The following is a 23,513-nucleotide window of genomic DNA, read 5'->3' as shown; positions in this document are numbered from 1 at the left end:
ATATATATGAAAAATTATGACGGGCACAATTTATAACATAAGTTCCCTATGTTTCATTACTATGGTTGTTTGTAACCTTTGCATTGAATATTGCAAGTGCAATTGGATACTGGAGATGGCTGAGGATAGTCTACATACCTATTTAAATTAATCAGTAGCTGTTATACAACTTATTGCAGACACAAGATATGTTATAAAGCTATCTATCTACCTCATATATATGTAATATTAAATTTAGGGTTAACTAAACAAAGAAGCTATTCTCAATAGTCGCTTCATCAAAAGAGATGAAACTGAAGTCATACTAACATTTATAGCATTCTGTTATTGTATAGAGGAGAAAATAATGTGTAACTTTTACATCTGATTTATATCAGTATTAATGTCATATTTCTGGTAATAGATTTGTTTCAAACTGAAGACAGAATAGTAAATAGAATGAAATTAAAAGAAAAAACAAAAGAAAAAAAAAACAATGTAAGTAAGTATTTGAATTCAGCCTTCATAACATTTTCAGACAAATTAAAGCTTGCATGATTAAAAAATATTTAACAGCTAATTATTAAAAAAATTCAAATTTCAATAACAATGGATAGTGGAATTGACAAGTTCTTCCTTGGTAACAGAAGACAAAATGCCTTAAGACATTCATTACCGGTTACAGTGGAAAAAAAAAAAAAAAAAGGAATTATCTTTTAGAAACTATCTCTGATAGTTGAAATATAAACCAATATTAAAATAAAAAAATAGAAAAAAAAATAGAGTTTAATAACATTAGGATTTTAAAATGATCAGGTTCTATTTCATCATCAAAATAATAATTGCAAAAATATTTTAGTGAACAGAAAAATAACTCCTTACTGGATTTCAATAAATATTACCCACTTCCATTTAACAAACTAAGTTTTATATTGGAGTTTGAAGGGCATAAACTTGGCTGAGCACCTTGTCATTGGACAGTTACATTAAATTCTGATAGTAAACATTTATTTTTCTTCCAGACAAATAAAAATCAATGTAGCAAAATTTAAAATCTAATTCTTAGTAGTGCAGTTTTTTAAAAAAAATGTTTATCTTAAGTGCTGAAAGCTATAACATTCAAAATAAAAAAATTATTAAGCTAAATAATTCTATTAGAATTTTTTAAAAGTCATAAAAAACTACAAGCTTTCAAGCCTTGTAAAATATTAAATTCATCGAGCAAGAGAAAAATAGCAAAATAATTTGAAAGAAAGAACACATCCCTTAAAAGCGAAGAACAAGTAAAATAAATTGAAAACACAAATACTCTACCTTAAAAACTGTTAAGAATTTAAAAACACCCACCTATTATATATTGAATCCAATAGAAAAATAAATGAAAATATCATTTTCCTAATTTATATGAGAGACAAAAAAAAAAGATTTCTTTCTTGTCCTTCAGTATATGAAATAAGTTGAAAGCTTTATATTAGGTTAAAAAACTAGAAATACATTGCTCAGACACCTGATGTAGGGATAGCTTTCTATGGAGACTGAGATGTAAAATTCTAGTGCAGGAGATTGATATAAAAAAAGAAAGAAAATGCGGTTAACTTACATGCACTTGCTCCATTCTCAATTTCTAGCATCCAAGTTCCTTTGGCAAACTCTCCCCAATTATGTGTTGTCATGAAAGCCCAATTGCTAAATCCATCTTGTGAAGTATCTCTGGTTCTTCGAGCAAGCAAAGTTGATCTTGTCCCCATTGGTGAAGTTAAGAAAATTTGTATTTCTCCTCGACGGTCTGATGTTAATGTAACACGTGCCTGCACATGTTCTAAATATTTTACATGGTTATTTCTTCCTTCACAGCCAGTAGAATAAAGAGCAGCAGTCACTCTGCTATTTGGAGGGACAACTCTGTAAATTAAACGAATGAAAAATTGTAAGACTAGACATAACAATTATCCTTTTGTAAGACAGTAGGTTATTGTCAAATATACAGTAAAAACAATAAAATTCAAGGAAACAAACCATACTATAAGTCAGAAAATGGTAACAGAAGTAGTGAAAACAGTGGAATAAATATTATGCTATGCAAAAGAAAAGTTTAATATACACAGACATATGTATTGTATTTGTATGGTCATGGCCACGCGGATGCATTGGGTTAAGGATAGCTGTATAAATGCTGATTGCTTAAAGTGGATGGAACTTATGGAAGTGGGAGACCAAAAAAGTCATGGGATGAAGTGATAAATGCTGATCTCAGGAACTTGAATCTCATGGAGGAGATGATAAAGGATCAGGCTGACTGGGAATCTGCAATGCCCAAGGAGACCTGCTCATCATGGCAAAACCAAGCTTCTGGAAGCATAATGTGCATATACTCAATGGACCCCTTGCCTAATTTCCACATCAAATCTCCATCTATCCCTTCATTATCCATCACTGATCTAGCCCTCTGTAACCTGCCTGGTTGCAGTAGTCTCCTGCTGTATTTCAATAAGGTAAGAACTACATATTTTACCATGTTCACTATGATACCAGTTGCCTTTCTTCTCAAAATAACTTCACTAGACAGCCATCTTTCATTCTTATATTGTCCCTCCCCACTCACACTTTACATTGATCACTTCACTCATCTATGTTACAGATTATTTCTCCTCTCTCTCTTTACTCCACTTCCTATTGACTTGCCCATATCACCAAACATCTTTCACTCTTCCAATGCACTATGTCTTTCTCGCCACCCACACATCGCTTTCTTGTTATCCTGCATATACATATATGTATACATGCACATGTGACTGTGTGTCTGTTTACAACATCAGTTGCTTGGTTGAAAATGCAGCATGCACTGTTGTTAGCTTCCCCTATCAACAAGTCAGAACACTTCCTATCTTTGAATCTGTGTAGAATAAGTGATCCCTTACTTGAAAAACAGTTAAAGGACATCCAGCTATGCATGGGATATTTGCAAAGTGATTATGATTATAATTACAAACACTTGTTACTTGGCCTCTGCCTTCAACACTTATTACATGGCCTCCACCTTCAACACTTGTTACATTACCACCCCCTTCAACACTTGTTACATTACCACTCCCTTCAACATTTGTTACATTACCTCCCCCTTCAGCAGTTTCCTGTAAGTGTAAACACAAATTCATATATATATATATATATATATATATATATGCACACTTTTACAACCATACACACTTCTCAGATCAGTCACATATATGCTATTAAACATAAACATATATGCTACATATAGCCACACATTAGAGAGTTTACACTGGATATAAAATATGAGGTTGGTGAAGGTGAAATTAAAATGCAGGTGGTGACAAAGAATTAAACTAGAGACAGTTTGGAGTGTGGTGTTGGAGATAAAGAGACAGTAGCTACAAAATGGGGCAGAACATTTGAAGGTGGCTGGGAGTGTATTACAGTGTGAGGAAGAAGCTTCAAGTTAAGAGGTCATATTTTTGTCTCTTTTGAAAAAGAAGAAAGAAAAGGAACAGCAAAAAAGCAATGAAAGTTGTGGAAAATATTCCACTAAGAAAGCTTTGTCAATGGCCTAAACTTGCTGAGATGTAGAGTTGACTAAAGATGTAGGGTAACCCTGCGAGAGGAACAAACAGTGCCTTTCATCAGACTTAGAGAGAAAATCCAAGTTTTTACAGCACTGGCACTGGAGCCAAAACCTTTGTGAGAATGGGATAGCAGTTCTAGAGTGAACAAGGGGGAAGAAGAAAAGGTCAAAATAGGAACGTGAGTCTTATAATGACTGAATAAGTTCAAAAATATTTCTTGTTTAAAGTGAATGCAGAAAAATTGATAATGTCTGAATGACAGCATTAGAATAACAATTTATGTTTGAAGAAAATTATGGAAAACAGTTAATAGAGGAAAGGATATATATATATATATATATATATATATATTGTGTAGTGAATCTGTAATTCAACATCTGCTTTATATCACAATAAGAAACCAACAATAGATTTTACAAGAAACATAAAAAAAAGAAAAGAAAACTAGAACAAATATAACATGAAAAAGGAACCCAATATACATATGTAATAGAGAAAAACATCTGTTTAAATTACTTTATCAAAATGTAGAGAGATGTTACTGAAATCCTGTTACATTCTAAGTCAAGGGACATTATTCTAACTATAATTACAAATACATATCATTTTAATATATGAAGCTAGCACCAAGAAGAAGCAATCAGGAGCAGAAGACAGTGAGTTTTTTTTTTTTTTCAAGCGGTCAACTATATATTCTACAGTAAAATGACATAAAAATGAAACCAACTGCAATATTACCTAAGTCTTAGTTAATCTTAAAATTCAATAATGTACATTTTAAAACAGTATTTACCTGCTTTTTTCAGGATAACGGATTTCACATACTTGTTGTTTTGGCACAGTGGTCCAGTTTTTGGCTAAAGATACCATTTCAGCAGCATCCATCAAACCATATCCAAAAGAATGACTCACTATAAGAGAAAATTTTAAAGAAGACCATGAAAATGGTTTTCATAATTTCAAATGTTAAAATTTTCAAAATCTCGAGAGATTTGCTTTGTTTGATAGAGTCAACAAACCAAGACTATCTAGCAACAAGGAGTAGCATTTCCGTAAAATTTTTTTTATTTATTTACTTTTGTTTTAAAGTGAAAGATCAACATGTATATGAAATGGACGTGTGTATGTGTGTGTGTGAGAGAGAGAGTGAGTGCCACTTACACATACATGAAAACACACACATTCACTCACTCTTTCTCACACATACTTGCACATATACATACAAAAAAGATGTATGTATATGTACTGATGTATGTACGTATACATGACAACACAGCCCTTCACTCACTCTCTTTTTTCTCTCTCTCTCTTTCACACACACCCATCCATTTCAAATAAACATACATATATCTTTCACTTTCTCCTCTCTTTCACTTTAAAACAAAAGTAAATAAATAAAAATTTTTTACAGAAATTAACGAACTCCGGATGACAGTTCTGAGAGTCAAAGCAAAAGATCATCATTAACTTGAAAATAATTAAAAAAAAAACATTAAAATATTGTCTGTTTAAAGAAAGCTAAAACATAAATATTTACTGTACAAACAACTTACATTTTTGAAATCACATTCAGTAAAAAATATTTCTAAATGATTAAAATATTGTGTACGTCAAAAAGTCAATGTTTTTTTTTTTAGAGAGCATGAAGACTGTGTGTGTGTATATGTCACAGATAGTGGACATGTGTTTGTGTTGATTGTTACATCATGACATTCATTATATATGTGTGTATACTGTATGTATGTATGCAGACATCATGGAAGCCATGTTTTTTTCGTCAAGAAATAACAAACAAAAATTGTGCTTAATCATTTCCATTAATAGAGGTCTAATATCACAAAAATTTGTACTTGCTGAAGATAAGTATGAAAATATACATGCAAAAAAAAAAAATAAAGATAAAATATACTGTTTCTGAGATATTTCAGGTACATACATACAGACAAACAGAGAGGGTGGGTGGGTGAGTGAGGCAGACAGACAGGTAGATAGATAGGTAGGTAGAGAGATAGGTAGGAAGGTAGGTAGGTAGGTAGGTAGGTAGGTAGGTAGGTTGATAGATAGATAGAATTATGGTGTATAGCAAAAGGAGATTTTAGTCAGATTTATTATAATTGCTGTATAAAATACACTGAAGAATTCCATGCATCCCAAATGAGATAAAAAGTGAATTCAAAAGTGACCATTGAAATTTACAGGTGTAGACTGTAAATATTTACTACTGTGGAAATTACATGATTGGTGTAATATAACTATTCAATATTGATTACTGAAAACTATTTTGTTTTCCCTAAAATAGTTGACAGATTCCTTTAGACAAAATGGTGATAGTGAAACATCACTGAATCAAAAATTGCTACATTAATAAGTAAAATGTGTAAACATTACTGTGTCATTCTTGACTATGGCGTGTAAGCCAACATCATACTCAAGTACAAAACCATTGAAATCAGTCTTATGTATAGAGGAAAATGGGGACCGGGTACATTCTCAGTCCAGTACCTAACTCTGACTCAAAAACAAATCCAAACTTAAATTGATGCTGAAGTTGAAGAAAGCAGACAGGGGAAAACTTGCAGCATTTCTGACTGGTTGGAAGAATGGTTGACATTGGAGTCAGTGCAACTGACCTTCATCTCAAGGTTTTTCAAATCACAAAGAAGATAGGCACAATGCCTAGCAACTTCATTACTAGTGTTAGGTGGAGTCAGCACTATATGGAGGGACTTGAGCTGTTAACTAATCATTGGACTCACATAATATTGCACATAAAACAAAAGACAACTTTTAAAGAGAAATTACAATTCCGCAAAGAAAGAAAATTTTTGCAATTCAGTTGAAATACATGTGATACTTAATTCCAACTTACTTTCTCTCTTTTCTGAAATTATTCTTAGATCAAATCAAATATGAAAACTAAACCAACAACAAACAGAAGTTCCCATGAACAACTGGTTCTTAAACTCCTTTGTTATGGTTTAAAGAACTATAATAAATATGAGGGGCTGGCTGAAAATTGAGCCCTGGTGGACACCTAGCTGCAAGCTAAATTTCTCTCTGAACTGTAGTATGTTTTGTGTAATGCAAATTAGTTTAACGATAATTTGAAAATCAAAATTTTTAATGTCTTCAAATGGATGTCATACTTCACATATATTAAAATTAATATTTCCTACACAAATTATATTTACCTTTACGGCCAATTCCATTTATAAGCCAATCTTGAGCACGTAGATTTTCAGGTTTAGCTGTCATAACAACTATATGTTGCATATCACGCCATGTTAACATTGAACTAAAGAAAAGTAAATGCATAATAAAGTTTGTTATAAATTACTTTAAAATTCGATTATCAATACAAATGCAAGTAAAGATTAGATTGTATCAGATTTTAAATTTAAATCAGTGATTTAAATACTGCAAACTAAACAATAAACAATTATTTAAGAAAAGTCTAAATATGAAATAAGACTTAATAAGCATAGCCTTTTACATTGCCTGTAATGTAAAAGAAAGTATTTAATAGAGTTATTTGCTTTCTTTGTAATGCTGAAGTAAAAAAAAGAAAAGACTTAATAAATGTAGCTGCTTACTTTGCTTGTAATGCCAAAGCACATAAACCAGCAGCCAAAGGAGCACTAGCACTTGTTCCAGTATGTGTTTCAGTGCAACCTCTTCGCAGATCGGTTGTTACCTGAAATATTAAAAAAAAAAAATATTACATTTGTAGCAAACATTTATGCATTCCTATAACATATAAATTTACAATCATATTTTAATTGTCATTTAGTAAAATTATGCCAAATGATAAGTAATAAAAGATGGTTTCAATAGTAAGGCATGCTCAAAAATGGAGTACTAAAAGATAGTACTATAATAATACAATGAGCCTCCAATTTATAGTGCTCATGTGTATTACAACTTATTGGAAAAGGGTAAAAGAGGAGGATTGAAATGAAGGCAACAATAACTCAAGTAAAGGACAGCAATGAAAGCTAGAAGTGCATGCACAGTACATAAAATAAAACACAAAAAATATAGAAAAGTAAACAGTAAAAGAACAATAAAAAGGAAAGGATGCATAGGCACATTAGAAGTTGACAAATTTCAAGAAGTATGAAAGTTTTAAAGGCTACAATGTTCTAACAGCTAAGAACTGAAGTGGGTAGTTTAATCCATGCTTCAACAATTCTGAGAGTGAATAACTGTTTTCAAAAGTCTTGGGTGCTTGTTGTTTCCTGATTTTATAAGTGTGTTCACAAGGTAATATTCAAAAAGGTGGCCAAAGTTGTAATTGGATAATTTTGTGGACTTCTACCAAGTCAGCAGTTAGATGTCAAAGCTTTAGTGTGTTGATTCCTAGGAAAGTAATATGTTTAAGATATGGTGACTGAAAGAGAGTATTCATCTGGTTGCATGTCTCTGAGCAGCTTCTGGTAGATCATTATTCTGGATAAGGGGTTCCAAACTAGAGATGTAAACTTTAAGTGTGGAACATATGATAACCAAATATAGCTTTAAATAGGTAACTAGTTCTACCCTTTTTTATGATTTTAAAAATCTGGTTTATCTAATGTAGATTATTGTTGGCAATAATGCTTAGGTCATCTGCACCAACAAACATCTTAATATTGTGGAGGGAGTAAGTAAATTCCAAGATTTTCTTCCCAAGAATGTATAGTGATGCACTTGTCTACAGCCAGCTTTGAGTTGCCAGTCAGCAATCCATTACTGCAATGTGTTTAGGTCAAACTGCAGGCAAGATCTATAGCATATAGGATCCGTTTGTCTTATCTCAAAATACAGCTTAATGATATCTGTGTATTTTGACACAGAAACTTGCTTTAAGTTAGCCTCTGCTTTGTTAATATGTCACAAATAACAGGAGCCCAAGAACAAATCCCTGCAGGAATCAGATTTCATTGCATAGGCTGCAATGAAACTTTTATCAAAGACATCAACCAGTTATCAAAATTAATTCTCATGTCAATTGCAGAGAGCTTTGCCAAATTGAGCCAGATAACATTCAGCTGTGAGCTAGCATCAGTGATTTGGTTGGTGTCAAGAAATTTGATGAGTTAACCACAGCAGCTGGAGTGAAAGATAAATCCAATTATGAAAGTCAAATAAAGTAACAAGAGTTCCAGAAATTTCAGTGTGTCTCTCTGAAGAAGAATTCCACCAATTTGGTGATGCAGCTAATGAGACTGACAGAATAATTGACAGATGATGTGCTTTTTTTGAACAGGGGAATACTACTGGTTATTTCCACTGTTCTGGAGTAACACAGTTATTAAGGCAGAATTGGAAGAGAAGTGAAAGTTTGTGCATAAGAGGTATATTTTGCTTGAAATGAGGTAAATATATAAAAAAAGTAATGAAAATTAAACGGTTAGAACTAAATATTTGTTTCTATTCTTAGGCATATTATGTGCATTAGCGCTTTAGAGAACCTAGCTACAAATCACATTCTACAGACTGAACCAATGCAAAAATGAGCTACTATTCAAGATGAAACACTGCTAAAGTCACTTCAATATTTTTGCTAAAAAGGTAGAAAATGATTTTATTTTTAATCAAATAAAACACAAATATGTTCATTCGGTTAGGGAACAAAATATTATTTACACATGTTCTGTTTTTCACTTGGTAAATAATATTTTAATAATCAGGAAAAAGTTTTGATTGCTTCTGGTTTTGCACTTACATCAACCTGAATCCCAACGGAAGATGAGCAAGAGTTTAACGACCAATAAACTGAAGAACTTTTAACAAATAAGCTCCTCAAAATATAGAATTCATGTATGAATATTTCTCTGAAAAAGGTAAGAAAACAAACAAACACCAGAGCAGTTCTATTTGAAAATAGTATTTGACAAAGAAAACAACTTACAATCTGTCTCTCCATACTGGATCCACTACTGTAAGTGGTTGCTAGTGTGGATGAACAGGCTTCTGAATACCATGGAATATTACCATTTTCAGTTGCACTGCTGATAGATAAGGTATAAATACTATTGGTGTAACCATCACAGTTGCAGCTGTCTCCATCCCGGCCACCATTGCCTGAAGCCCAGACAAATATTGATCCCAAACCTCCTCGTCCCTAAAAAAGAAAGACAAAATATGATAAAGAATTATAACCTAAAATGAAGTAAATACCATTGTTTTCACAACAATTATATCTTAACGTCAGCTGATATTTTAGATGATACTAAGTTTATCAAAAAGAGTCTGTAGTAGTCTAGGTGTTGTGGATAACATTTTCCAAACATGACATGAATTATGATAACTACATTTACATATAAATAAAAGTCATACAAAAAGATTTTATGGCATTGGTTGAGGATACATGATATAACAAGATTTAGTAAAAGTTCATGTACCTTAATATAAACAAAAATAATTAACCTTTAGCATGTTCTATCTACCTATAAACTAAAAACTTTCAACAGATATTAGTTAGAATAGCACAATCTCTTGTTCTCTCTCATATTTGAATTTATGAAGCCAGAGATGATTATATCAACTTAGTGAAGTCATTTTAGTTGAAGAAATCAACCCCAGGATTTATTCTTTGTAAGCCTAGTACTTGTTCTACCAATCTCTTTTGCCAAACTTTTAAGTTACAGGGATGTAAACACACCAGCAATGGTTGTCAAGCAATAGTGGGGCACACACACACACAAATATATACATATAATGAGTTTCTTTCAGTTTCTGTCTACCAAATCCACTTATAAGGCTTTGATCGGTCCAAGGCTATTGTAAAAAACGATTGCCCAAGGTGCCACACAGTAGGACTAAACTCAGAATTATGTGGTTGGGAAGCAAGCTTCTTACCACACAGCCATACCTGCGCATTTTCTATAAATTACTAGTTTTCTCATTTGTTATAACAGATCACATGAGCACTGACTAACAAAGAATGTACTAACTGAGCATATACTAACAGAGTATGTAAAACAGCTGGTGCAATAAAGTCTAAAGTGTTGCTCAGATATGTTATATTCACTGAGTATTACTCAGATATGTTAGTCTATTTGCTGGGTGTTACTAAAATATGTTGGTATTTACTGAGTGTTACTCAGATACATTGGTCTATTTGCTGAGTGATACTCAGATAAGTTGGTCTACAAGGTTGAGCTGAAAAGTTCATAGGTTGACTATGAAGGAGTGATGTTAGAGCTGTGAAATCTTGCATGCATTAATTTCAACTTCTCTTAATAATAATTGCACTGTTTCTTTCCACCTAAACTGACATCTGATTGTTCGAAGAAGACATCAAAAGTAACTAGTAGCAACTTCTCTTGAAACTGGACAAAATTTGGCATCATAGTGTCATCAAATACTTGCAGAAAAAAGGTTTAGACCCCAAGGACATTCATGCTAACATGGTTGCTGCTTTAAAGGAAGAAACTGAAGCTTTATCAACAGTGCAAAAGTGAGCAGCTGAATTTAAGAGGGGAAGGGAGAGTCTTGTAAATGACCCAAGGTCTGGAAATACTGCAGCTGCCATCACCAAGGAAAACATTGATCATGTTTACCACATGGTGATGGATGACAGGCGATTGACTATAAATCAAATAGCTAATGCTATTAACATATACCAAGAGAGAGTTGAGAATATTTAGCACAATGAACTTGGCATGACAAAGATTTCTGTTCGGTGGGTGCCACATATTCTGACACCAGGTTCAAAGTGCACCAGGCTGATCACATAACAAGAAAATCTGACATTAAGGCAGATTCAGCTAGTTTCCTTGAATGTTTCCCAACCCAGGATGAGTATTAGGTTCATCACTTTGAGCCAGAGACAAAGAGATAATCCATGCAGAAAAAACACCCATCCTCACCTACTCGAAAGATGGTCAAAGTGGTGACCTGATTTTTCAGATGCAAAAGACATTGTATTTATTGACTATCTTCAAAAGGACCACATTATCAATGAAGAGTACTACGACAACTTGCTAAAGCAGTTACAAAAGGCTATCAAGACCAGGAAAGCTTAAGAAAGGGGTCTTGTTTTGTCAGGACAATGCTTCAGCACACAAATCCATAGTTTTAATGGCTGCTTTGCATGACTGTAGCTTTCAACTGGGTGATCCCTAGTCTCTGGATTTGGCCCCATCTGACTATCATCTGTTCACCAACATAAAAAAAAAAACACTTGGCTGGGAACCAGTACTGCAGTGATGACAGTATAACTGCTGTTGATGACCTTTTTGACCAATGTCATGAAAGCTTCTTTGCCAATGGAATCCAAGCACTGCAACACCAATGGAAGAAATGTGTGGACTGAATTTGGCCACATTCCATGAGAGTATCTTGGTCAGCCTATGAACTTTTCAGTTCATAGGTTGAACTCAGGTATGTTTGTCTGTTTACTGAATGTTGCTCAGATATTTTGGTTTATTTATGAGGATTGCTGTAATAATTTTTAATCTGTTTATTCTTTGTCTTTTGAAAGATGAGCAATAGCAGATGATTTCATTTAGTGGTGAGAGCTATAATTTAGAGTAGTTCTAATTCCTCACCTTGCAAGTTTAGTGATGAGTTAATTATTGCCCACATTTCAATACTATGAAGAGATAGATGCTCATTAAAGGAAAATAACACTTGATTGGAGTTGCATCCCCTGAATGAATTTTCATTAAAATAATCACCAGGATTTTGTTGTTGCTTAGCTCTAATCTAGCCCCGATTGAACATATTTATAATCAAAGATATGATCATTTGATCTTTATCCAGGTATTAACTAAAGTGTCCTTTTGAGGAGATGAGCAACTGCAATTTGAGGGGGATTTGGCTGCTATTTCTAGCAGGTCAAGCGTCATTAGATATTTGGGTGACAAAAATAATGCAACACCAGATAAAATGCCTTCTTACAATATTTAGCACTCTCTCAAGACATTCTGGTTTCAGCTCTTGCTGGTATTGGCTGATTCAGTTTCTAACTTTTCATGACAAATATTTGGCTTTATGCCAATGATAGAAATCATAATCATATTTCTATTACAACACCATACCCCCCCCCCCCCAAAAAAAAAACTGATCAAAACTATGCAAATTCCATTATACTGCTAAAATAAAAAAGTAAACAAACAAATCAATACATTTTTTTATAAGTTCAATGGCTACATTCAACAAGCTAAAACTAATATGAAAATACAGTTAGTTATAAAGAGATTATGGTTGTTTTCTTGAATCATCTGTGTCATCTCCAAGCACTTCTAGAGAAGTGCAGTATTTTCTCCAAATGTTTTGCATCCTGTGTATGGGGAAATTCTAAGCTTAAACTTTGGCAGTGAAATATGGGCTGACTGCAGAGGACACGTGAAGGCTTGAAAGAAATGAAGATTTGTTGGATGTGCAATGTCAGTACGACAAACTGTAAGCAACTTGAGAGTAAAACTGGGTATAAGAGGCATCAGATGTGGTGTGCAAGAGAGAAGATTGTGCTGGTATGGTCATGAGGACAGTTGCATAAAGAAGTGCCGCTCTTTAACTGTGGAGTGAACCTGTGGAAGAGGTAGGCCCAGGAAGACATGGGACGAGGTGGTGAAGCAAAATCTTCAGATGTTGAGTCTCATGGAGGCAATAACAAGTAATCAAGGCCTTTATAAGTTTGCTGTACTTGAGAAGACACATCAAGCCAAGTCAAATCATAGTCATGACTGGTGACACATGAGCGGCACCTGTGCCGGTGACACATGAGAAGCACCTGTGATGGTGACATGTTGAGAGGCACCTGTGCTGGTGACACGTGAGAGGCACAGTTCCAGTCAAACTGCTTAACTCATGTCAACATGGAAAATGGACACTAAATGATGATGAGGATGAATATTAGAATATATTTGATATGTTAAAAAAAGACAAATGACACAAATTCATTGAAAATTTAAATATTAAAACATATTTATAATGTTATAACCAAACCATGAAACAGAAAAAAAAAAGACTAAGAGCTACAAGAAATACTAACTAACTATTTCAGTTAACCAGCTGTTAAAGACCACTTCAACCAGAAAAAAAAATCCATTGACTAATTGATAGGAATCAACATACTTCAACCTCTAGTTTACAGGTGTGCTGTCTTTCACTGTCTTTTCTACAGCTATTCTAGTGGCCTTTCATCCTTTGAGTTACCTGAACTCAATCTACTTCTACTTAGACATACCCAACTCATTCATTTCTCCTCTCAACCTCCTTATAGTGTCTAAGCATCCATATGGTATACTGCAAGGCTCTGCATTAAACACTGTACCTATTCCTTCCTCCTCATGCCTTAGGAATTCTTTCCCTGCAGCTGTCAGTTTGCAGCTATTCAAAAGGAATATTAACAGTCGCATTAGCCATAGAAGGCCTGCAAAAGTCATGGGTAACAAAAATCAATAAAGGTAAAAAAAGAGGGATCTTCTACATGATTGTACAGCTTGCTAGAAATAGCAGCCAAACTCTCTCAAATCACATATTACCATCTTAAAAAAGAGAAGGATACATTGGATATTATTATCCCAGACATGTCTGAAAAGATGATGAAATGATCACTCTGGAGTATTTTTGACAATAGGTCTGTTCGATGAGGGCTGACCTGAGATTAAACAATAACCCAGACTGCTGAAAGCATAGAGAGGAATGTAAAAACTGTTACAGTTTTTACATGTTACAAACAACAGAAGACTTTCTGCTAAGCAAACAAAATTCAAGAGAGACGTCAATGATGTGTGAACAGTCAGCTACATTTATGAAATATGAAAGGACCTTGGAACCACAATAATTGCAATCAAAAGATGAGTCATAGGTCATGTTAAAGGCCTCTTGGAACCAGTCTAAAGGTGAATCAAGAGTCTTGAAAGAATAGAGTAAAATAACCACTGTTTTCAGAACACTTACAACAGTTCTGAACACACAGGGTGTTATATAAATCAAATTCTTTGCAGATATTACACAACTTTGAACATGAACACAGGCACACACACTGTAACTTTCTGCAGTTGGAGGAGGTACAAAAAGCACCATATTAAATGTTCAAGGTTGTTATGTCGTCACTACAGAAATTTTAAAATATGCTGGCAAAAAGTTCATAGGATGCCAACCTCTGTTATAAGAAACCAACAAAAATTTTAAATATTAACAACAAATTTATGAGCAAACTGATATAGCTGATTCACTGAATGGTCTGCAAATAGACAGGTAAGCTAAAGAAATATAACAATGAAGACAACATTATGGTGCAAAAGCTAGAGTAAAGTGATGGAAAAAGCAGGAAATCTTGAAAAATATATAAATAAATCCCCAGACTTTGGAACAAAATAAAGACCACTGCAATAAAAGAGCTGACAAAAATATTTTAGTGTTAGCATTGCCTAATTCTGTCTAAATCTGAAACATATAGAAGGTGGAACCAAAGTGTACTTGTTACATAAGATTAGATTTGATCCAACTCTTCTAGATTCTAACATCCCTATTACTGGTCCATGCTGACTTTCATGACAGACTTTTAATGGAATTGAAGAAGTATTTCTATCTGCTAAATGACATTCAAATTTATTTGGTTGATTGTGACCATAAAAACTTTCATTGCAACAAGTTGTTTTATCATAGTAGCTAATATATCACTTGTGTCTAGTATTATCATCACTTAGCACCTGATAATTTGATGTGCAGGACATTGCAAGCTATAGTATATCTATTGCACTTACATAGGCATGAAACACTCATTTAGTGTATTTTGTAACCACTACCAAATTTTACAGTTACAAAAGAGCAGATTGGACAACAGTGTAGGTCATGATATATTAGGATCAGTGGATTGCATTAGTCCATTTACCTATTAATGTGCCATAGGTCAACCTGAGTAGGGCATGTTGGAACTCTAGAACAGCAGCTAAACATAAGACTCATCTGCATGGTCTATGAAATAAATATTTTTACCAAACAATGTAAAATAAAGAGATCACACAGTGAGAATAATCATCATTTTAATGTCCAGTTTTCCATGCTTATATGGATCAGATGGAATTCTTTGGTGGATTTCCTATGTCCAGAACCCCTCCAGTAGCCAACCCTTACTTGTTTCCAAGTAATGTAATATTTTCCCAAGGCTAAATGTGTTTTCATGAAAAACTGGAAATGAAGAACACTGGTGACGCTCATTTACAACTACCTCTTGATGTCAAGACAAGAGACACTAATGCATACACAGTCACGTACACACATATACATATATTTGTAAAGCTTCTTTCAGTTTCTGTCTACCAAAATCACTCACATTTAAAATAACATTCTAAGAATGACTTTTAATTTAGACACAATGCAACTTATTTTAGGGAAAAGAACAATCACTTACATCAACCAACAGGCCACAGAAGGATGGAAAACAAAGCCAGCTTCAGTGAAATTTGCATGAAGAATGTAAAAATGATATACTAAACACTGCCATTAACGTGTTGTGCTATCAAGTCCGCTGGGGAAAAAGACCCAAAGCAAACTGAAGCCTACTATACTATGTGTGTATGCGTGTGTGATCTTGTAGCAGCAGCAGTTACTATTATTACTACTGAGTCTATTTACTACTAACATTGTAAAACAGCTTGGATTTAATCCATTGCACAGATTATACAGTGTGATTTCACACACAGAGATGCTTAATCTTGCACTGCTTCAAAAGAAAAAGGACAATTTAACACAGGTTAGTATTTTGAAGTTAGACAATACAAAATCATTCAGTAATGATTAACTGAAATCTTGTCTGCAAATATTGACTGTCACAAAAAAAAAGGAAGAAAAAAGGCTTTATAACACAGTAAGACTGATTAAATTGTAATTTTCACAAAATGAAAAGAAATACTATTTTCAAAGTATTTTAGAAGTTTATGTAACTTCCACATATAACAATGTCTATGATTAAATGATGATATTAAGTTAGTATTAAAAAAAAAAGTGTTAAATTGTGTTGTAATTTGCTTGAAATATTGTAAAGATGATATAAATATTTTTAAAAGGACCTTTAAGCAAAACTGGTGAGAAGTTAGGCAAAATATGTAAGGCAATGCCAATTAGTAAAGATAAAGACAAGCTATTTTGTTACCTTACATAAGTTGTTTAATGCTTCTATTGTATTTTAGGAGTGATTCTGCTTATCAAATATAAGAAAATAATGCAAGAAGAATTGAAGAAAATGTGTTATCAGTGGGCCATTCAAATGTGCTTTCAGAATGTCAAATTATTTAGGTTAAATTATTAATGTTACCTTTGTGATTCCATCAAAAAAGGCTTTCCTTGCTAGAGTAGCTGGTCCATCAACAGTTCGACCATCATCATCAGGTCCCCAACTAGCACTGTATACATGAATGTGTTGTGGATTATGACTTAATGATTGAGCTTCAACAGAATCTGTTACATCACCATCGAGCATTCGAACGCCTGGAAAATAGAACAGGTACATTGTTGCCATAGAACTTGCTCAGGATTGGAAGAGGTTTTTTTTTTGCTTTTATTTAAAAAAAAAAAAAGTTTCTTGTAAGATAACATGTTTGTTGTAGCTTACCTCCAATACTGGCATCATATGCTACACCTACACTACATATAAGGTTATCTTTCTCAGCAGCAACTTCACCTGCACACCTTGTACCATGTCTGAAATGCAAGAAAAAATAGTTACACAAAATAACTTAAACTACTTATTTCAAATTTAAATCCACTCCACAGCTCTTTGAACATTACTTTTGTCAATCAATAAAATGCAAAGAGATCTTAAATGCTCAGAAAATATTGTGGCAGAATGTTTTGTGCTACATTTAAGAATAAGTGATCAAGAATGTAAGTACAATAGTAAGGTGACACTAGAGTTGCCTTAAAACAAGTTAAAAATCTGAAAAATAATGCAACCCAACTATATTTCATGTAATTTTTTAAATCTTACAAGTTTCAGTCTTTAGAATGCAACCATTGTGAGGTAGCACCTTCAAAGGTTGTAACATCAACATCACTAGTATTTGGTCAGACAATTTATTAAACAGCCAAGTCCATTTTTGGTGTTAAAATACAAACTCAATAACAATATATCATAAGACACACCTATTCACACACACACACACACATGCAAAACCAGCCAATAGAAGTGTTGAATACTGTCCATGATAACATTGAATTCTTAAGTTTTTGCAGTTTCCCTTGCAGATAGAGAAGGTAAATAAAGACCTAGAGATAATTGTTATAAGTGATGATAATCCAAAGAAATCTAAAATGGTAATCCAGGAGGTAATTTAGAATAGGTATGTCAGTCTGTCTGCATCAGTGTGGAGAATATAATCAAATGTAGAATATTACAGACAATGAATAACACAAAGTTGTATTAATTTGAGGGTGGATGAGTCATGGAAAGAAATGCTTGATATGTTGGACTTATTTGTCTTCCATCAAAACAAAAAAACAGAAAAAAAAAAATGAATGCAAAAAAAAAAAAGAGTTAATCCACATTTATGAAAATGCCATTCTTTTGAGTGAAGCAAAAACTGAAAAGCAGAAGAAAGTGGTGTATAATGTTGGAGAGTTTACAAATGGAAGTAATGTTGACTATGTATGCTTGTGTCAATAGTAGATGTGTGCGTGAATGAGTGTTTGTTGAATTGTGATAATGCTTAGAACTGATGTGTTTCTGTGTTCATGTATGTGCATGCTTGTGTTTGTTGAATAGTAGAGATATTTATATATGATGTGATAGAAAACAGCAGGTATGTTGTGTATGTGACTGTTAATGAGTCAATATTTTATTTGTCTGTTGCTTCTGCCCTACTTTCAAATTCAGTTGTGTCTCATACTTGTTTCAATTTCTATCAACTGTTTCAACTCACCATTGTCATCTATCTTTTACAAACCTCAGTCCTACTTGAACTTTTCTTCTCATCTTCCTCACCACTACCAAACACATTATTCTCTACCTTCAATTACTTTGCCTCCAGACATCCAATCTAAACACAATTACATCTCCTTACACATCAAAACCTCCAGTCCAAGCTTGCTCCCATGCTCAAAGAAGCTACTACACTACCATCCTCACACTCCTCATCTGCACCATGATCAACTCCTCATCTTTGTCATCATTTACAATCTCTCTAACTTATTGCTCCAGTGTATCATTCTTCAACATTTCAAACTTCCCTTATTAAGCCCTGCCACATCTCACCCCTTTCCTAATCTACTCCTCCCCTCTTTTAAATATGCCAGCAATCTGCATGACTTACTGATCAATAGCTCTTCTCCTCACCATCCCACACAAGAAGGTTGGCTATTCTCTTTTCATGCAGCCATTTCTACACTTGCCCATTCTTCACCAACCCTTCATTCCATGCTTCAAACTGTTACACCTGCACCACCAAGGTCCTCATAGACAACTTAAAATATATACTCTATGAAAATCAGTAATACTGGGCAAAACTGGCTGATGATTAGCTGACAGTTTTATAGAGAGATTTGTGAAAATTGTTTCTGTTTTAGCTTTATATACTCGATTCCTGATCTTTCATCTACAAAGAGAACAGGAATTTATTTTTCTGCTTGGAATTTTCCAAACATACAATTCAAATTCTAAACTTTTACCACTTTTCAAATTTACAAAACTAAACTTAAAACATGTAGTAACACTAAGCCATCACATTTCAACAATCTCACACAGATAAACATGTACTCATAGTACATAATGAAATATATATATACTAACTATACACAGGAAAAACACACTCACACAAATTGTGTACACTTAAAATAAATGCACGAAACATACACAGACAACATAGACACAATCAACATTACCTCCCTTGATCTACTCTCCAGCACTGAACACTTTCTTCCTCTTATTATTGTCAAATTAAAAAAACAAAATTGATCTCAAACTCTTGTGGATTAACTCTTTTGTTTAATATTTTATTTCCTACAAAGGACAAATAAGTCTAAAAAGTCTAAAATTTCTTTGTTCATCCAGTATCAAACTAATAAAACTAATGTCATGTTATACTTGTGTGTACATGTGTGTGTATTGTTCCATGATGGTAAGATCAACAAAAAAAGTATTCCATCTTGTGAGAGATAAAACAATGTTTGGCATGTTCTCAGCACATGAAACTAAAAGTAGCATATAAAAACATATATTGTGTTTTTGCTTCCCAATCACTGTGTAGCACACTGGGCAAGTGTCTTCTTCTATAGCCTTGTGAGTGGATTTGTTAGAAACTGAAAGAAGCATACCATTTATGTGTGTGTGGGTGTGAGAGACAACAACTGGTGTTGGTATGTTTATATTCCCATAATTTAGTGGTTTGGTAAAACAGGATAATGGAATAAGTACTAGGCCCAAAAAAAAAAAAGAAAGTACTGGAGTTGATTCATTTGGCTAAAACTCAGTAAGGGGATACTTAGCATGGCCACAATCCAATGGCAGAAATATGTAAAAGACAAAAATTATCTATCAATCTACCTACCTATCATTGTGTGTGTGTATGTGTGTGTACACACAGTTTCCATATGTACCAAATTTCACTCACAAGTAATCGGTCAACCCAAGGCTATAGTAGAAAACACCTATGGTACCACAAAGTAGGATTGAACCTACAACCAAATGGCTGCAAAGTAAACATCATAGTCATGTACCATACCTGCAGGAGGACTGAGTCTTTAATGTAGGATATTATTACCAACCCGAAGTCCTTATATTGTCCTGACATATCTGTTGCCCTTTCTCCACCAATACCATTAATATTCAATCACTCAAAAGGATGACTTAAATCAGTCTTGAAGCTTTCACCATTTCCAATTACTATTTCGTTAAAATATTTAACAATTATGTAATTTTATATATATTTATTTTTTGAGTACTCTCTTACCTATTTTCATTTGTATAGTCATAACGTGGTGTTGGATCTGGATCGTGGTCATTTACATCATAACTAGCTTGGTCATCCTGAAAATAAAATATTCTATATATAAACACAAGTAACAAATAATTATAATTGTATACTGTTTTGAAAAAGGAAAATGTTATAAATGTACCTCATGGCTTTGCTCTTCAATTTTTACCTCTATTAAAATGCCAGCATAAACCTAATTTTTCCTACTAGAAATAGCATGAAAAACTAAAGTTATTTAAACAAATGATATGCAAATCCTAAGAGGCATGATCTCTTCATTATCACTAAATTGAAACAAATAACATGAAACAAGATTTGTTGGTTTCAAGCCACAATTATTTTTATTTTCTATTTCATTAAGGAAGAAAAAAAAGGAAAGCAAAATGTTGAGAGAAATAATATGGTTAATATTTCATTTGTTGATAATGAGGACTGAAGCCACTTACAATTTTCAACTAGGAATTATTTCACTTCATACCACTGACTTTTATTAATTCAGACCAAATATTTTTCTACCATTTCTACAAGGTTAGTTAGAATTTGTATTATTGTCTTCTTTCCAGCTACTTCTACCCATGCTTGTATCATGTGAAATATCCATGTATCACCCCTACAGCATGACATCTATACATGTCTCTTTATCATACTTTAGCCTCTGGCCTAAAGCCACCTCCTTCTCTGCTACAACCCCACTTAGTTGAAGGGTCTTTTCATTACCTTGCAAGTTACTTGGCAACCTCATTGGTACCAGTGCCATGTAAAAAGTGCCCAGTACACTATTTTTTAGGTGGCTAGGAAGAGCATCCAGTTGTATAAACCGTGCCAAAAACAGACAGTAGACCCCAACATAGTCTCCCTGCTCATTGGATCTTGTCAAACTGTCAAACCCATTCCAGCATGGAAGACAGATATTAAACTATGATAATGAAATGGAATGACAAAAGATTATATTGATGGCAAGAATTATGATTAGTTTGGGAATTATACACATATAACAAGCATAGAACCATTTTACTCCTCCTAAATTTGGTGAGTTGAAATTAGCAAAATATTTTCATACGAATAGATGGTCATTTAACAGCTGGTTTCAAATGAGCATACCCTTCTAAAAGTGAAGAATTATAGTATCACTCTAAAATTTATGGGATAAAAATTTGATTGGGAGAGAATTTGACTTCCATATATTAGCCAGTCAAGTAGATTACACAGAAACTTTTTGTAAAAGTTTAAAGTATAAATATGGTGTTCAAATACATATCTTTTATCTTTTACTCATTTCAGTCATATGACTACAGCCATGTAGGTGAACTACCTTGAAGGGTTTTAGTAAAAAAAATCAAACCCAGGACATATTTTTTTTGATAAGCCTGAAACTTATTCTATTGGTCCTTTTTTGCTGAACTGCTAAGTTATGTGAATGTAAACACACCAACACCAGTTATCAAGTGGTGGAGCAGGACAAGACCACTTTCAAGTATCTTTTGAAATCTCATAAAAGAAGCGTTTTGGTATAACTTGAAATGCATGCTATACTTTAATAGACAAGTTACTGAAAATAAACACTGATGTAGAAATGTTACTAGAGTTGTGGACGCTAAACTCTGCTTGCAAAGACATGTTGAGGCAAGTGAAATCGAAATCAAATTCAATGACAGCACCACTTGACTGGTATCTGTGCTAGTGGAGCGCTAAGAGCATCATCCAAGTGTGATCGTTGCCAGGGCTGCTGACTGGCTTCCGTGCCAGTGGCACGGAACAAGCACCATTCGAGTGTGATCGTTACCAGCCTCGCCTTACTGGCATTTGTGGCAGTGTCACGTGAAAGACAACATTCGAGCAAGGTCGTTGCCAGTGCCACTGGACTGGCTCCTGTGCAGGTGGCACGTAAAAAACACCGCCTGACTGGCTCTTGTGCCAGTGACACGTAAAAGCACTCACTACACTCTCAGAGTGGTTGGCATTAGGAAGGGCATCCAGCTGTAGAAACTCTACCAGATCAGATTGGAGCCTGGTGCAGCCATCTGGCTCACCAGTCCTCAGTCAAACTGTCCAACCCATGCCTGCATGGAAAGTGGATGTTAAACGATGATGATGATGATGATATATATATATATATATATATATATATATATATAATCCTTATCATTTTTGCATCCACTTTCTATGTTAGCAGGGATAGATGTTTTGAAAGAATTCAATAAACCAAAGGACCATGTCTTGCTCTGGTGTTTCATTTTGGCATGGTTCTACGACTGAATACCCTTCCAAATGTCAACCACTTTACAGAGTGGACAGTGTACCTTTTGTGGAATCAGCACCAGTGTGGTCGTTTTGTAACTCGCAAGACTATCGAGCTTTTTAAACTGCAAAAGAGGATAGGAGAAAGGGCTGTTGCTTCATGCAAGCTGTTGAGAAGTTAAAATATGGGAGGAGCAAAAACAGGTTTATGTTGTGGAAGAGATTTGTGGCTACCAAGCATTTTATATGGTTGAGTGGGGATGGCTGGAGTGAGGGAGGCTGGAATGGTGCCAGTAAGAGAGGTAAATATGATGGTGATGAGTGCCAAGGTAATATTTCAAGATGAAAAAAGCATGGATGCAGAACAATGAGGAAGGGTGGGTGAGATTATACAAGTGTGTGAGGGGAGTGAGATATAGTATAGATACAAACATGGGGTTGAGATATCAGATATATATATATATATATATATATATATCTCATAATTAATGGGTTATTCCATAAATAATGGGGTTTTTTTAATACTTCTTTTATTTTTCAAAATTAAGATATAGTTCTTTTTTAATCTAAAATATACTCTCTTTCATTTTCTACAATGCTCTTCTATATTTCTGGTAGACTTGCAAGGCCCCTCTTCCAAAATTTGCTTGTCCATGACGAAAAATACTCCTCCAATACTGTTCTGACCTTGTCTACAGAATTCATATTTTTTTCTGTCCAAATGATTTTGAAGAGTGGAATAAATGTCTTTACTGAATGCATAGAGCAATATACGCTGAATATGATTTGTCATTTCCATTACAGC

The 23,513-nt window shown here is 33.8% G+C and overlaps 1 protein-coding gene across 2 annotated transcripts in view; it reads right to left on the bottom strand.

Annotated features, from left to right (window-relative positions):
• The window catches only part of LOC106882877 (furin), a 198,667-nt gene that overhangs the window by 94,064 nt on the left and 81,090 nt on the right, over positions 1-23,513 (bottom strand). For both annotated transcript variants that reach the window (XM_052967339.1, XM_052967340.1), the window contains exons 5-12: positions 20,447-20,523; positions 17,116-17,204; positions 16,819-16,991; positions 9,457-9,669; positions 7,157-7,257; positions 6,755-6,858; positions 4,357-4,474; positions 1,580-1,881 (exon numbers count right to left, since the gene is read on the bottom strand). In XM_052967339.1, coding sequence (XP_052823299.1) covers positions 1,580-1,881; positions 4,357-4,474; positions 6,755-6,858; positions 7,157-7,257; positions 9,457-9,669; positions 16,819-16,991; positions 17,116-17,204; positions 20,447-20,523 — 1,177 coding nt within the window. The remainder of the gene's footprint in view (positions 1-1,579; positions 1,882-4,356; positions 4,475-6,754; positions 6,859-7,156; positions 7,258-9,456; positions 9,670-16,818; positions 16,992-17,115; positions 17,205-20,446; positions 20,524-23,513) is intronic.

Source organism: Octopus bimaculoides, chromosome 4 (genome assembly GCF_001194135.2).
Source record: "Octopus bimaculoides isolate UCB-OBI-ISO-001 chromosome 4, ASM119413v2, whole genome shotgun sequence".
Taxonomy (NCBI): Eukaryota; Metazoa; Mollusca; class Cephalopoda; order Octopoda; family Octopodidae; genus Octopus; species Octopus bimaculoides.
This window is presented reverse-complemented; position numbering and strand designations above follow the sequence as displayed.